This window comes from Struthio camelus, chromosome 18 (assembly GCF_040807025.1).
Source record: "Struthio camelus isolate bStrCam1 chromosome 18, bStrCam1.hap1, whole genome shotgun sequence".
In the NCBI taxonomy this organism is placed as follows: Eukaryota; Metazoa; Chordata; class Aves; order Struthioniformes; family Struthionidae; genus Struthio; species Struthio camelus.
In genome coordinates, this window is record NC_090959.1 from 16,623,159 (window position 1) to 16,640,980 (window position 17,822).

The 17,822-nt window shown below is 37.8% G+C and overlaps 1 protein-coding gene across 2 annotated transcripts; it reads right to left on the reverse strand.

Moving 5' to 3' along the window:
- Window positions 1–866: 866 nt before the first annotated feature.
- YTHDF1 (YTH N6-methyladenosine RNA binding protein F1) lies at window positions 867–17,754 on the reverse strand. 2 transcript variants are annotated; one of them, XM_009670853.2, is made up of 5 exons: window positions 17,548–17,754; window positions 17,105–17,129; window positions 15,459–15,538; window positions 9,074–10,600; window positions 867–2,358 (listed from the first exon to the last, which is right to left on the reverse strand). In XM_009670853.2, exons 1-5 carry the CDS (start codon window positions 17,572–17,574, stop codon window positions 2,332–2,334), a joined length of 1,686 nt encoding a protein of 561 aa, XP_009669148.1. In that variant the 5' UTR covers window positions 17,575–17,754; the 3' UTR covers window positions 867–2,331. The 2 variants fall into 2 exon arrangements, with proteins under 2 accessions (XP_009669148.1, XP_068768961.1); XM_068912860.1 differs by lacking the exon at window positions 867–2,358 and having other exon boundaries at window positions 8,919–10,600; window positions 17,548–17,711.
- Between the last annotated feature and the right edge of the window lie 68 nt (window positions 17,755–17,822).

Below are 17,822 nucleotides of genomic sequence, written 5' to 3' on the forward strand. Positions count from 1 at the left end.
CTGCCTATTGAAGCTGTAATGATTTTTTTCTGCCACCCACAAAAACTGACAGCAGGTTGAGACCCATCATAACTTTTCTCAATAATACAGCCAAACCGGTTTCAGCTAAGAGTTCTCTCCTCTTTTTTTTTTTAAGAGAATATTTACATTAAGTCAATAGTTGAAACACAACAATGATGCTTCTTTTTTCCAGATTAAAAAAAAGGGGGAGGGAGGAGAGAAAAAAATAGGATAGTTGCATAATTAACTTTTCTGTCCAGGGTCTAGATGGAACTGAATTCTTTTTGGCTCTGGAATTACCAGTTACAAGTGTCCTGTCTTTTTATAAAAACAGAAAATAGTACCATGTGCTTTCATTGGAGAGTAACATGTTAATAAATGCAATACTGTTCAAAGAAGTTAGTTAAAAAAGAAAAATCAAGCAAGTCAAATTATGAAAGTTCGAGTTGTGAAATACAGCCAACACCCATACAAGAAACAAAGTCCAGAGAGATTTACTTCTATTTGAAAAGTTCTATTCTCATGCCAGCGACCCAGGTCTTAATACCTTCTCGTGAACGCTGTAGGTCAACTTCCAAATCTTTGAGCTTCTCTGCCATACAAGAACGGAAAGCACAAGTGACAACCATTGTAAGTGCATATATTTCCTCGGAGGAATGGTAACACTCAAAGCAGCTTGAATGTTCTCTGCAGAGCTGTGTGAAAGATTTTAGCAAATATAAAGTGTGCTGAAAGTGAACATCTATGTTACTGGATTGTATCAATATTTTTTTCAGATCAGTCTCAATTCATGAATTTTTTAAAGGGATTACTGTAACACAGGAAGACAACTGAAAGTAGAGAAAAAAATGAAAATGACATCAAACTTGCTAAATACGTATTGTTTATTAAGGCTTGTATTCTCCTAGAGGAAAAAGTTAATCTGATGCTGTCCATTACCCCTTACAGGCAGTAACAGTCCAGAGACAGAGTTATACGTTCTAAATACAAGTCTAAATGATACAGCTTAAACTTTATTTAAATTGGAGGTCCTTTTGGAGTAAATAGTTTTCAGAAGATATTTGCTTTCTAATATAGTAAAAGATCCTCTACAATAAACACGTGCAGATCAGTGTGCTAGAGCAGCGGACATGAGCACCATTTCCATGCTTAATTGGAACTCCAGTTGGTGACAGGTTCTCCGAAGGTCCCCTCACTCCACAAAAACATGACAGCAAATTCAATTTCTTAAAACAGGTTTTTTTACTCATCCAACAGAAAAAAAAAAATTAGACATACACACTGTCAATTTTAAACATCTGAGGCATAATCCATCATATTATCCGTACTATTAGTTCCTACGTTAAAGCTCAGCATTATTGGTATAAAAACTTTAAATGGCATTAGGATTTGGGGGGGTGGGGGGAGTAATGAAGGGAAAGATTAAAAATGATCTGCAATTAAACTAATAACACCTGAAAGCTGAAACAGGTTTAAACACATTGTCCAAAACCCCTGCAATGTTGATAGCATCGCATTATTATTTAATTATTAAGCTACAAAAACCATAAAGCAGAATTATGGCTGAGAGAAAGCATCTCGCTCACTCTCGGCAGGATATGGTATAACAAATGCACACTGAAGCACTGGTTAACAGAATGTGAAAGGGAAATATTTTCCAGAGAAACAATTTCACTGACAATTTGATTTTCTACTAGACAGAAAAAACCAACATGGCGCATTAGCAATTTTAGAAGTGTAATTGTACAGATAACTAAAGAGGCATAGCAGCTGCACAAAGTGATCTGAAATTTAGTTTTTTCATTTCAAAATTCTGAAGTGCAGTATTGTAAAGTTTATTAAGAGACAAAAATCAATGCGTGGTTTCTTACATTTGCCATGAAGAAATAGGGTTTGGGGTGAAGATAAAGAAAGATTTGTCATGTATTCTCCATAACGTCTATTAACTGGCTAGGAACATAATTTGAGCCAAAATAAAGTCTTTGGGAAGCATCAACACTTTAATATGCTCATGTATAGGTCCACAGTAGGTTAATATAACTGTTTACCAACTTAAAAAAATAAAAACAGACACACCTTTATTAATGATTTCTACAGAATTTTACATAGAAAAAGATACAAATTAATGCAGATCCACTTGGGCAAAAATAAACTACAACGTACTTAAAGATGCAACAACTTAATTTCCCCTGCACGAGAAGATAATATTGGAGCTGAAAGCTTTAGTTTGTCCTGATGCCAGGATACAGCACCAGAACACTTAAATTTTGTTTCTCATAGTCGAATTTAGTATCAGTTCTAGTATATATAGCAAACTGTATATGTTTATTCTTATTGTTTGTTTCGATTCTGACGTTCCTGCAAAGAGAAAAAAGTTAAAAAATAGTTAAGAAAGTTTCTAGTCAAATTAACATGCAAAAAATTTTAGATAAGTATAATCGGACTGATGTGATCCCAAAGCGTGATTATATGCTTTTTATAAAGTGTAGTAGCAATTATTTACCATACATCATATATACCCGAGTCGAAAGATTTGATAAGATTCTAATATTGAAGCGCTGCTTCATATAGAGCAGCACAGTCACTCCCAGCTGGCAGCAGATGAAGGTCACAGCAAAAAAGGTATGAAATATCAACATTCACAAGTAGAAACAGGACCTTCCATATTTTACTTTCTGGATTGCTTCAGCTACTGCAGTAGCAGCACAGCCACTACAAGAACAGCAAGGAGACAGTAAATTAAAATCATACTTCTCCTGTGGAATTCATTAACATATACAACTGACTTAGACATTTAGTCAGGTTCAGAAAACGAGAGGATTTGAGCTCTGTAAAAAATCTGTTCCCAATTTTTTCTAGCTATTAACTACTCTGGGAGATGCTGTGGAATACTTGATAAGCCCCAGGAAAAAAATCATTAAGTGGAAGAAAAGCTACACGCTTTTGCATGGTCTGATAGAACTAGTGTGGCTAGTCAGACCAACCCCAAAACTTCTGAATTAGAATGCTTTTGCAAGCCAGCAGCTCTTTGAAGTCCTTCTCAAAAATTTCTGCTAATCACAAATAAAGAAAACAGATAAGGAAGACCTGCAGACATCCCTCAGTTAGACTCTAAGTCTTCATCTAACTTGTGCTCCAAAAGCAGTAAATAGCAAGAGCAAGTGTCTCATAGTAACATAAACAAAATTATTTAGAGCCGAGGCACTAGAAAAGAGCTTATACAGGCTCTTCAGCAATACAATAACAAGAAAAGTAAAGGAGAACTTTGTAATTGCTTCAGGAGCATTGTAAGTTCCAGAAGACTCCCCAAAAAGCATCCACAGGTTCAAATTTAGAGCTCCAGAAATGGTAATTTGCTGTTATTAAGAATTCAAAAGTATTATCTTATTTTTCTTAGAATACGGCAATTTATAAGCAGAACACTGATAGTCTGACATTTGCTTTTGTTTCCCAATTATATTTTCCCTATCCTAAAAAAAATCCCCATAAGCACCATAAAACATGTTGCAGTATTTTTAGGCCAGTGCATTTTTCCAATTTATTTTAGCTAAGACACCATGCAGACTGAATGGAAAGGGTTCTGCTTTACTGATTTTCTTCTCATCCTAATAGCCTTTAAAGCAAAATATATACTGCAGAATAGGCATGTAAAGACTCAACCTGAATACCCACTGCACTTAATATCACATTTAATATCTCCGTACGGCATCAAACCGCGGTCTTCAGTACTTCAAGCACTATATTCAATGACCAAAAGGAAGAAACACTACTGGATGGACCTGTTAAACTTAGCAGACTTTATGCTGTTACATGATATGACAAGCTGAGGTCCCCAGCGGGGCACAATCTACTTAGTAAAGTAAAACCCTCCATTTCAAATCAGCGGATTGTGAAATAGTCTAAGCATAAACAACAGTCAAATCCCAAACACCTTCAGCTTTTACTCAGGTTTTACTTGTTCTGTGAAGTCTCTTCATATAAAATTCATCTCCTAATCATTTCCCTTGGAATGTAAAGCTTGTTTACAAGTTTACCAAACACTTAAAAACAGTTCTGATTTTATTTTGTGACCAACTGAAGCAGTAAATACAGTCTATTACACTTACAAGTGGGCTATGTTAGTTTCTGCCTCCAGGCAGAATAATATTAATATTTGCATATAAGTCAACACAAGTCTAGCAAAAGTTCTGAATATAAGACTTAAGACACAAGTAAAAATACTGAACTTTTACTGTATCAGTAAAACAGACTGTATAAAGTAGTATAGATTTTTTTTTTAAATCTATACTCCCTCTGCTTTTTAACTGTTGACTTATTATCAACTGTCATTGAAACTCATTTCTTAACTGTAGAGCATCAAAACATTAGGGGTAGTATGCTCTTAATGAAAAGAGCTTACGGCTGCTTGCCATTTCAAACAAAAGATGGTTAGAAAGAGGCATGCCTGGAATAAAACTGCATCAAACCAAACCTATTTTCAGGCTTCCAAAAAAAGGCAATTGTTCATTCTACTTCCTTTTTTCCAGGTGAGAAAAATACCCTTTCTTCATTTCATTGCTCTGTCACACTCTCAGTCTATTCTTTCTCATTTCCATCTTAGGTAACTTTTTTAAAGTTTATTTCGTAGTCATCCACTGACTCTCATAATCCCGCTTTCTTCAAAAGTCTAAGTCTCCCATTCTCATGGGCTAGTCTCATACAAAAGGGACGTGCGTTAGCAACGGACACTTCCGCTTACTTTCTGAAAAGTAGGTGGGAGGCTCATGGCATTACGAGAGTCACCTTAGGCTTTATAATTCAGTAAAAAGTGCTATTTATTGAGCAAATTTATTACGTAGTTCCCTCCTACCTTGTTACTCTCTTTCTCTCAGGAGCTAATCTGAGTCTTCCTTTTTAAAAGTCTGAAACCACAGAAACTGACAGGAATGTGATGTAAAAATTCTTCATGCTCTTGAGTATGGCTGCTTTGTGGAAGATCTAACTCTCAATTTGTCTCCCTGATTGCTGTTTAGCACTACTGCAAGCAAGAACAAGCAGTTTTCTGAGTACCTAACAAAGCTTTGTTCATTTTGATTCTGAAGATCCAACTGGAGCATTCAGAAGTTCTCATCTCCTTGGGAATTCTCTGGTATCTCAGAGGAGACCTCCTGCTGCACAATTCTCACTGGTGACATCAGTATGTATAGTCTTCAGATATAGGAAAGACTGATTTTCACAGAACTTGCAGAAACTTCCATTGTGAGACACCTATCCCTGTCAAACTTTTCCCCAACACTCTGCCCCAAAGGAACTGTCAACCTTCCTGCTAAGCCTTATCTGTCAAGATCAGCAGAATGAGAGTATTCAGCTTCTCTGACACAAAAATACACATCCTATCTTTAAATCAGGAAAAACAATTAGTATAAATCTTAAATAGCAATGAATTTAAAATAGCAAAGAAGATCAATAAATTTAAAATAGTGAATTTGATTTTTAGTTTTTGGAGGAGGAAAGTACTCCATCCTTAGAAGTTCTGCACCAATGAATATGCTCAGAAAAAAAGCATATTGCAGGCAAATCTTTAAATAAAGCTAGAAGAAAATGAGTATTCCAAACGGCTAACAGGTACTAGCTAACACTTTACCGTATTTAATAAAAGTATCATCCAAAAGAAGAAATGATAAACTTGGCAATTCAAGAGCCGAGATGGACTACACAGCTCTTTCAACATAACACCAACGTCTATACGTTAGAACAGCCAAGCGCCTTGACACAGACCGTAGACAAAGGTGACAGTACAGCAGTCCTCGTACGATAATTAGAACCATCAAGTTAAATACAGATTTGTGAAGACGAACTGCTGATTTTTTACAGTAGGTCAACCCTTCTGTCATATCACATGCCACATGAGCTGCAGATTGTAGGTTTTTGGGGGTTTTTTTGCAACAAGTTTATTTTCTTTACTAAGCTCTTTTGATTTTGGAAGACAACTTTGTGAGGAGCATGCAAGCTTGTTTCTAGGAAATGTAAATAATTAATATTACATGATGTCACATTTTCTTTTTAAATGAGCTTTCTCACAAACTTTGCAACTCTTTGTTCTGTTTTAAGAGCATGCACTTTGATGACACAAATTACTCTGTCGCAACAAAGTAAGACCACGCTGGCTCTGGGCACTGAATTTACTGAGAAAGGAAAGTGGAGGTCAGGAGAGATTTCATGCCCCTCGTTCTTTGGTTATTTCACTCTACACACCAGTATCCTTCTGTTACTCCTTTACCAGGTTCTGGGCCACTAAACTGTGCTAAGGTAGTTTATTACTATGGCAAATCAAAAGCTAGCCATGAACAAATCTTTCCCCAATTCTACGTGATACAGTCCTTAAACAATGCTGGTAATGCTGACGAACCTTTAGCACTTCAGTAAACTTCATTCAACATGACATTACAGCTGTCTAATCCTCATCTGACAATTGAGAGTTAACACAAAGGCTCCTTGATCAGTTAAACTCACAGAATACACACTGAAACATAGTCTGCACATACTAGTTAAGGAAATATTGGCCAGCAACAAACTGAAACCATCTAAAAAGAAATTTAAATATTAGTGAGTTGCATTGCATAGATTACATGAAATCATTCTTTCCTACTGAAGGTGTAAACGAAACAACGTTCAAGCATTCCATGTGCAGATTTTTAAGAATTCCAGCCCTTTGTAACGATGACAGGGATGAAATGGAAGCACAGATTTTTAACAACCAACTTTACTGCTAAATAAAGTATGAAGAATAAAAGAATATGGCAATTTGAAAACCAATTACGATGGCACACATACAAACAACAGAGAAGCCATTTAGGTTGTAAGAGAGGTCTCTTAACTAGCACTCAGATTTTTCAAAAATTGTCACAGAAAGGTTAATTTTGGAATGGCAAGGACGATTCAACTTCAATAGCAGGAACTTCTCAACAATAAGAATTTAGTTGTGTCCTATAAGAAACTCTTCTAGTAGTAAACTAGACTTTTAATCATTTATTCAAAAAGGGGGAAAAATAATTAACTTCCTAGACAACAGTTTTCTAGACTGCAATACAATAAGCAGTATCTGTTATTTTTTACTCCATCGTTACTGATCTGCTTCATTTCTCTAGCACTATTATCTTCCCTTGTCTACACATTGCCCTATTTTCTAAGTTTTTCAGGTGAAGATAAGAAATGTTAAATTATTTAAGAGTTTACTTCTGGATGCATCACACCAGCTAGATCCTTGGTTTTAAATGACGCATAAAATATACCCAATTCTGAAAAACTGACCTTGTTAAAAAGCAGTGACCTGGTTAAGAATACTGTATATCCACTTGAACGGAAAGTGGGGAAACAGTGGTGTACATTAAAATAATCCAAAGTGGGGTCAGCCCAGTAGCTGAGCATTAGGCACAGTAACTACAAAACCGCTTCAGCTTTCAGCACTTAGCCAGTCATCTGATCTTCCTTAGTCCAGTAAGTCAACTGTTCAAGAAGAACAGATCTCATACCATTTTCACTACTTAATGTAAAAACGCTCCGACTGTTGAAGCTTTCCCGGTACTCCCTCCCCCTCAAACACACACATTATTCTCCCCTCCAGACTTGGCAGCAAGTCACAGGGAGGCTAAGCGTTCAAAACAAAACCAACCCTGGACACACTGTCAACACTTGACAGAGGAACTCAGGCCTTTTGACTCCTATTCAGGATTCTCTCCCGCATAAAGAAACTGCTCTTCTCAAGGTACAGGTTGCATTAAACATAGAAACTGGTAACTGCCTGCTGAAGGAATGAAGTGTTGACACAAAGGCATTTAAGTTTTAGCTTGTAGAACCCCCACAGAAAGCACACAAGACAAACTTCAAATCTAAAACTCTCATTTACCCTACTGTATCAAGGTACGCTAGGCACATCATACCAGATGGCTAGAAGAACCTGAGCTGAAGTTCTTAAGACACATTATCTCCTTTTCTCTCAAAACTTAAGGTATATTCTAGGAAGACGCTTCAAAGCAATCATATCTGCACTTTTAAATGGTAATAAAGCCTTTAAAATGCCAACTTCAGTTTCAGCTCCAGGAACACGCACTCAGCCTCTGCTTCAAAAACATTTTGAAGCAAACGTGAACTGCACTAAACCAGCCTGTCAAATAAATGCTTTCTTTAAAATGCTATACAAAAATGTGTATGAAATACCATAAATATCAAGCAACTCTAAGTGTTACTTCACTAGTAACTACACATCCCAACCCCTATTATTCTGTCAGTCCGCTACTCTCAGATGGCTTAGAGAAAAGCATTCTTGAAACTGAGGTTGTGAGATGGGTAGGGAACAGATGATTCCTGGGGCAGATGAGGGTCATGAAAGCATATGTAAATATTTTTATTACACCTTCCCAGTTACTGTCCAAATTTCTCTTACTACATCCTCACTCAAGACTTCTTTTCAAGAACAGACAGATTAGACCTGGGAACTGAAAGCCTTTATTTACCCAAATAATAATACATGCATCTTCAGCAGAAGAAACACAAGCTTTCTAGCACTATTTCAGCAATTTGATGCAACTCTTTCTTTTCCAGAGAGACCAACTGAACAGAGAAGACGAGGCTGCAGTCTGATTGCTCCTCTTAAAGCTGATGTACAAATTTCAGATGCCAACAAGGGCATCAATTTTGATAGCCCAGTTCCAGTCAAATAGCGTTAAACACCTCATATTCACGAGGCAAAAAGCTCGTCAAGTGGCAATCACTGGCACAATCCCATTCTGAAACAGAAACCAGCTTCTGCTCTAGTAACCATTTTAAGATAAAACAAAGTCCAAAAAATTGGACGTAACATTTTTACCTGCACCACTGCTGAACTTTTTGCTTTGCAACTCATTAACCTATGAGATGTCACAAACAAACATACATACATAGATTGGTTTTTTGTGTTGTTAAACACATATAAAACTGTCAAGTTGAGATGGATTGAAAACATCTTGAATTCCTACTTACATTTTTCCACCATAGCAGCCTTCACATTTCATTTTCCCCATATCTGTGTATAAAATAAATTTTTTAATAAGTTTACCTTCCGCACCACCTCCTCCTCCTCCTGGCGCTTTTCATAATGAGAAAAGTCATCAAAGATGGAGGTCGTGTGCTTGTAAGTAGCAATAATTTTAAGCACTTGTTTTGCTTTTTCTAAGGGCACCTCCTGTGTATCACGGGAGTTTGTAACAGGTTTGTTGTCATTGTTCTCCAGCCTGATGTGTCGGAGCTGGTTGTTGGGCACATCCTTCACAAAGATCCACTTGACGTCGAATTTCCCCTTCCACTTGTCCTGAGACCAGACACCTGCACTGGTGCCGTAGTCCACAGGCGACTTCATCTCTGCTACTCCACAGAAATGTCCACTGCCATTGACACTGAATAGCAAGTAGACCGGGCCCTTGCTATTCATGGAACGAAAAGCACTGTCCAGGCGTTTGTTGCCATGTTCTGTACTACACCAAATAGAATACTTAATGGAACGATGAATATCATCCTCAGAATAGCTCTTTATTATGAACACACGTCCATTTTTAAGGTTCCATTCAAAATCTTTAGGGTTATAGCTGTGAGCAGCTTTCAGTTTTTCAAGAACAGGATGGGATTCACCACTTGGAACAGGGTTAGGCTGGGTACTACCAGCTGAGTTGCTATCATTACCAGTTCCTCCACTTTGGCCAAAAGCTGCATTTCTGTTGCGAGGAGCTACCCAGCGATTTTGGGGTGGCTGCTGAGGGCTCTGATACTGTGGTTGGGTCAACGGAGGAGGCTGAGCTGGAACAGGCTGAACAATTTGTTGTTGTGGCTGCGGAACAGACTGAGGAGAAGGTATCTGTTGGGGGGCAGGAACTTTTGCCACGGGACCCTTGTTGTCCCAAGTACCTATGTCCATATTGTGTTTTATAGGTGGTGGAGGCAGCGCTCCTCCAATTACAGGTCCAGTTTTCGTTTTCATTTTGGGCTGTGGTTTTGCAGGCTTGCTAGCTATAGCAGCCCAAGAGGTTGGTTTAGATACTGGCAAGTTTACACTAGATCCACCATTACCAGAGAGGGCGCCTGTCATCCCAGCACTGTTGACAACTGAACCTACTGTTTTCACAGCAGAAGTTGTAACGTCTCCACCAATCTTAAGTCCAACCATTCCCTGTTCAATACTGTTCATTCCAGGAGCTTTATTTAATGTGTCATTATGAAATCCTGTTTGTCCATCCACAATGGTACCACCCAGTGAACTAGGTGGATAGCTGTAACTGCTCCCGTATGCTGAACTTTGAGTTTGCTGTCCTTGGGATCCACTTGTTCCCCAAGCTGAGAAGGCAGGATTTTCAGGGAAAAAATTAAACCGGTGTTGATAGATATTATTTCCCAGACCCCCAGGCTGTCCAAAAACAGCATCATGCATAAAATGGTGATCTCCGTTACTGAGCTGTCCATAGGTGGTGAGATATGGGATAGGAGGATCTCCTCCTGTAGACCACGGTGCTTCACTGAGAGAATAGGGGAACCCAATAGATGGTGGATAATAACTGGACAGATAGGGATCAGTCATTGATGGATAACTACTGTTCTGTTAAAGAAAAAAAAAAGGTAATTTCAGATATAAAAACATCGTTTATAAAAAAATCACAACACTGTGCATCAAACAGAAAAGAATGATAGGGCCAAAGTAATTTTATTTCTAGCTAAAGATTTTTAGTTCATGCTCCAGGTTTGCTATTCCACAAACTCTGTCCATTTAAAAGGGTACTGCTGAAACCTGCTCACTTCTACACCAGAGATGCACTCTTCACACCTTAAGCAAGTAAGAAGTTAAAGTATTTGTAGCTCCATAAATCAAAGCAGCATGATCTTCCTGTCCATGCTAGCTGCGTTTCTTGCATTTGAAAAGAAAGATTCATGGCTAAAACGTAGTATCTGGACATTTAAAATTTGGTCCAGGAGTACTGCCTCACAGTAAATTTAGCACTTGAGATTTTGAGACCATGTAAGCTCAGTTACGTTACTACAGGGTATTTAGTGGCTTCATCTAGAATGTTTTAATCTATCAATATAGCAAAATATTTCAAGGCACTTAAACAACAGAATATATTTTGTATCACACAGCACTTGTGATAGCAAATATTTTCTGATTGCCAGAAGACAGTTGCATAACAGTTTTAGATGAAACTGCTTTAATAAAACAGCATATATAATAGAAAACATGATTACAGTCCTTACTATTGAATTGCTTTGAGGGACCAACTGCTCCTAACAAGCGAGACATACCTCAAGTGGTAAAACATTGAAAGGCTCCTTCTGACACAGACGCAAGACCACAGTGAGATCAGATACAAAGTGTGCCCAGTTCGGTATAAGTAGACCTAATTACTAGAAACTCAGATTACAGGTGACTGGTATGCTAGAGATAAACACAAGTAAATACAGCATGCAATATATGCCAGCAAGCCATCCAAACTTTGATCCCACTCAAGCTTCAGCAAAAGTCTCTTCTTCCCTCAGTAGTAAAGTCTTAAGTGTGCAGGACTGCTCCTGACAGGCCTTCCAAACCGCCCATCTTTTCCACTCTATGAAATAGACTGACCTGTTATAAACCAGCAGATCCCTCTTTAAAGCTCTAGCTTTTCTTCTCTTTTCTCCCTCTCAACCGCTTTTTAGACCTGAAGAGTCTTTCCTTCCACTCCAAATCTTCAACTGACACCTTTTTTTGAAGTATTCTATAACGTTTCTCATAGTTAGCAATGTAAAAGAGCAAATATAGACTATTCTAAAAGAGGTATTATTCTTCCTTATAAAACTTGAAACACAGATACTGGAGACCTTCCAAAATGAAACTCTAAATGTAATTAGAGTTACAGTGAGGGGGAGGGAAGGTCAACATCTCCTGTTAATGAGTCAAACAGTAGCTAATCTTCCCTTACTCACAGAGAAAGATGATTTTTAGTAAGAGGAACTAAGACTTCTGTAAAACCTTAATTAAGGTTCCAAAATTGAAAAAACATATTTCACAAAGTCAGCTAAACTGCATTGACATTTTAGCAATTTTTTCAAACACAAGATTATTTCTCACCTCAGTCAGAAAAACTAAGAAACTTCTTACTAAATATATAAGCATAATACCCTGATACATTAGATTCATTTTTATTGCTCATCTTTCAGTGATGACAGACTTCCACAAAACCCAAAAGCCAGACTAGTTCAACATCCTTACTTTCCATGTAAAGAACGTTTCCATAAAAAGTCGCCAAGACCTATATGTACACACCATAGAAACTACTGAAATTTAAATAGCCTAAATCTAATGTTATCTTTTTTTGATTCAAGAGACATATCACCTCTACCACTTCTCTTGTTGCCTTTATTAACGTGCAAGTTCTATCATTAACAAGAGGTACACAACCCACCTTGCTATAAGATGATTCTCCAAAATGTATTAAATTTTCTAAGTCTCTCAAGCTAAGAGAGTCAATATTTAGCATACCAAAACATCATTTTTCTGAGTCACTTTGAGATTGGTATCTATGTGTTTTATCTTGTTGTGTTAATATCAGAAAAATGTAACAATAAATGCTGGTGGAAGGGGGAGCTGTAAATAGTTCCTAGCTAATACTTACTACTTTTGTACGTTCTACAGATGTAGTTTAAGATCAAAAAGAACAAGCCTAGACAAGGCAAGTATTTTGTCCCACAATATTTCTTTAGTGATTCGACACGATTCCTTAGACTGTTACCTTCTGTACACACAGCCTGTAAAGTTTCCACAAGGGTTCTAACAAGATTAAGGGAAAGTTTCAGCAGACATCCTTACAAAACATTCAATCTATTTTGACTGGCCACAGAGTGTAAGAGAAACCCTGATGGAAGTCCTTCACTGCAGCAGTTTATCTCAACAAATTTATCCTTGACCTTTCTGCACTTCTTCCATGCTTTTTAAAAGCAATCTTTGTGTTAATTAGGAAGAGAATCCTTCTTTCTCCCCGAGTACTCTGCTTGCTTGTATTATGATACACTCTCACAAAAAATCTTCTGCTTCTGGATGAGAGTACATCTGGGATACCTTCCTTACTTTGAGTATATCTTATGTGAGCACTGTACCTCATTCAGTTCCCTCTGCACTGAGAAACACTTTTAGTGTGCTTAATAACAATCAGCTATCACACTTCAAATTTGATCTGCATTAACTACTGCTATTTAAATACTAGACCTTTTTTTGGCAAAGAAAAAGACAGCCGCCCTTAACTAGGTACAGTTTTCTATACAGAGATAGGAGACAAATCACATTTGATTATTTCATATGCTTAATACTCATTTTAAAGATTAATTTGTATTTTTACAAGACTAAGTTTAACACAGTATCATCATCCTATGTTTGATCTTTGATGTCTAGTATACTGGGTTTATCAGCAAGGTTCTTAATTTCTTTAATTATTTTTTCAAAATTCAGTTGCTTCAAACTTTTTTCTTTTAAATCAACTATATTATACAGTAACTTTAGAGGGCATACATCTGGCTGAGTAAGTAGAAATAGGCTTTGTTCAGAGATATGGTTGTCTTTATTGCAGAACCTCAGAGAATCCTAACTAATGCTACTGTCGCTTCCCACTTAAAAATATAAGACAACCTACACAATCATTTTTTTGCAGCGTGCCACAGTTTCTTGTTGCATGTCAGTTTCTTGTTGCATTTACAGGTCAGTCAGCAGAGCTATGCTTTCATGTATCATCACTTTATTAGACTATGAAAATTAAATCATGGAATTCTATAAATCGTACCAACTTTGTACATTTAATCCTAACAATTGGGCTTGTTGAGAGCTAACAAATACATTACTTGGAATTAAAATATAAGAGATGGTTCTATTTTTCTTCTACATCAAGTAGAAGGTTAAATGTATTTACATTAGAAAATATATCTTGGTTTTAAATAATTAAAAATTACATACAAATAGAAGGAAGTGTGATGACAAGAAATCACAGAGAGAAGAAGAAAGATACCAAGAACATGCATAGTTTTCTTTCAAAACTGATTTTGCATAAAGGGAATTTCACTTCTTTTCATCTTAAACTTCCTGCATTTGTACTTGCAACAGTATAACAATTACAGAGAACAGGACACATTCCCCCAAGAAATCACATTAACTTTGCAGAAGTCGGGAGAATATGTCTATGCAGCAGAGAACGATGAAGACCTCTGAGCGCAGCTCAGTAACCAGAAGCCTCAAAGCGCAGAGCTCAGAGCACAGTTCATGTTATCATATATATGCTTGCCTTGACTTCCGCGCTGGTGTGTCTAGACTGCTTCCAGGACTGAGATGAGCTCAGGTATCTCTACACTGCACTGCAATCTGCAGCCTCCTGTAATCTGCTATGATCCAAACTAAATCTGTAACACAGTTCCATCTATCTTTCTGCCCTAACACAGTGTTTAATATGCCTGGAGAATACCTAATTCACGGTATACGAATTGACAACGTTTGCTCTTGAGTTCACATTCAAGATTCAGTCACAATTTCCACACATGAAAGAGTAAGTCATATTACATACTATCTTATTTCAGTGCGTAGAAAAATGCTCTTCTGCAAGGAAGCTTAATGATGTCACCAATATTAACAGTGGCATCTATCAGCTACCAGCTTCATAATGCTGAATTGAAGTGTCCCATTTAAGACATACCTCTTAGCCTTTTTGCCAAGAAATAACAGCGTGCCTCTGCTAAGTCTCTTTCTCACACTGTATTTTATATTTGTGAAATGAAACCTCTTTTTAGCTTCCAGTTCCTAGACATTTTATTCATTTTAAAGATATAAGAAGTTACCTGAACTAGAAGATATTTTGTATTATAATTAATATTTAAGTCATGGATGTTTAGTGATGTACATGATAATGAACTAGATCATATTCCAGTGCCTTACTCTTAAAAAATACCACATTTTAAAGGCATTTCAGAGGACACAAAGGAAGAGCAATATTTGCTGATGGGTTATAAGTGGAATCGCTCTGTAATCTTTTCTAGAAAGCACTGAAAATAAGTTTCAACTACAGTAATTTTCAGGCTTATTTTAAAGACAAACCAGGAGACTCTCCAAAAGCAGAACCTCCAGAGTCTCATGTGTAGCTCATCTATCAAAGAACTGCAAGATCAAATCATCTGTCATAGTCCAACTGTATCAATAATCTGCAATTTGAGAAGCAATCAGTAGACAAGAGTTGGAGCGTTAACTTCATTTTCACTTGTGGCCATCTGGATACACGTAGCTGTATTAGCTTTGGGAGTACAAACGCTAGTTGCATTACTAAGTAACACAACATGCTAGTCATTTATTTTTCTGCTTCTATTTAAGTAATTTGCTCCTTCAATACAATCCTACAAATTGGTAGGATGCCTACCAGCATGCCCAAGAAACAAAACTAAATTACAAATACACTAACCTGGTTTGACTGCCCAGAAAGGTAAGGTTCAAAGTCGTTGTCATGAACTGTATCCTTCTGGTGTAATGAACCATTTTGTACTGGAAGAAGAGAGTTACAACAAATCACAACACTGCTTAGTAGCATTTCAGTAAACAGTTCCACCCTAATGTTACTTTATGAAGAGTCATATTCTTCTCCATGGCACAAAGAATCTTCAAAGATAAAAGGATCATACTCATCCCCATATAATCTTTGCATTACTGCTTGTAACAATTTGAATATATTTAATTTAAACCTCTAAATTTAAAAAGTTTAATTTTTCTACAGATGAGTGAATCATCAACTCATGTGAACTATTTCTGAACCAAAAAACAACAATCCTCGACAAGAATGTGTTGAAAAATATTGGGAAATCACATCTAAGGCCCTGGTCCACGATTAGAAATCTCAGAAACTAATTAACAACTCTCCCTGCATGTACTATCTATTGCTCGTTTAAGTTAAGTTGGCCAAAGTAAGAAAATCAAGTGAGGTTGTATTTAATTTTAAAAAATGACTGCGGATTATCTTGATATCCTGACAACATTTGCAAGCAAAACACAAGTCTCACCTTTCTCATGGAGGTATCCACGAGACTGAGATTTATACCTTAATCAAAGGCTTATATAAGCATAAATTAATGTGAAAAGCATTCAAAACCCATTCCTGAAAGATATTATACGAAAGCAAAATTGTTATTAGGTCACTTCAAGCAATTTCCACTGTTTGTTTTAAATTTAAAAAAGAGATCATACACACTATGTGGTGGGAAAATAAAGCAACTGTTTCATAGAACAGCTAAGTTAAAAATAACGCTATATGAAATAAGATGTTTAACAAACAAGTTTGGGAATTTATGAGATTTTTGAGAAAGTCCGTCAGCGACAACAGCATGTAAGAGAGTACTGATAAACACGGGATATAGAGTCAAACTTCTGGAGACTCCAGGCAGTTGAATTTTAAATTTTTTTTGTTTAAATATCGTAACCAGCCTAAACGAATGGCAAGATTTGGTTAGTTTCTAAGCCTCAACAGTTACACACTTATTAGCAATCACAATAATAATCAGAGTATTTACTTAAAATACTTGTTATTTAATTTTAATTTCAGATTAAGTACAGGAATTGTCATAAAAGTCTTACCTCATCAGAAGTGGGTTAACTATTGTTATTTCAAATTACTTAGTTTGTAGACTTCGAATTACTTAGTTCGTATTATGACAATTAGCATATATATGTCAACAGCAGTACACTAACAAAATTGTATTTATATAGCAAGAACACAGTATGCAAAAGTATGTGAAAATATATCTTGAGTATGAGGTCTCTGTGACTTTGTTATGTTGAAAACTGCTTTACTTTAAGGAAATTAAGAGCGTTATTATAAATATGCTTAATGCTAACCCACAGTCCTTCCCACTATAAACTCGGTAGCAATAAGTAGGATGCAAACGTGCTCCTAAGAGTAACGGTTAATATTATTTTTGAAACAAAGCACAACTTCCTTTGTTCCAGATGTTATCTGTGGGGACTGACAGCAATACTTATCTGCTTATGAACAGTTACCTGCATGATTTATCTGTTATAACAACAGTTTAAACAGCAAAATCTCAGCATATTCCTTACCTTTATTATCCTGCCCTTTCGGTCTCTGGGAAGCCACAGCACATGACAGAGTAAAAGAAAAAAGGGGAGGGGGGAGGACAGAAAAGAAAAGTTAATTTTGGAAAAATGCTCATATCGTCACTGCAAAGCACGCAGCTTATAGAGACAGAAAAAGTCTCTTAAAAACGGCTAATGACAAATCGAGGTTTGTTTAAACCGGGGCTGAGGCGTTCATTTCAGGTATCATTCGGCACTGGCCTTCCTCAGAAATGGCCACGGCTCTGGAAAGGCAACGGGAACGCGAGGTGCCTGGGGGGTTAGCTAACAAGAAAGATGAAGCCAAAAAAAGGAGCCGGGAGGCAGGGGCAGATCCTCTCTCGGGCCCGGGGCAGTCCCGGGCTGCAGGAGGACCCCCGCCCCGGGGCGGGGAGGAGGCAGGCCCTGCGCCCCGCTTCGCCGCTTACCTGAGGGTCAACGCTTGTGGCAGACATAATTCATGTACAGGGCCGCCGTGGTTCAGCAGAGAGGGACGGGGCTGAAGGCAGGGCCGCTCGGCGGGGCGCGGCGGAGGGGCGGCGGCGCCTCTCCCCTCAGGCGGCGGCCGGGGAGGGGACGGCGCCGGGGCCGAGGGGAGGGAAGGGGGCCGCTGGCGCGCGCCGCCGCCGCCGCTCGGCGTCTCCTCAGGGGGGCGCGGAAGGCCGGCGCCGATACCGGTGCCGTGCCGCGCCTGGCCTCGCCC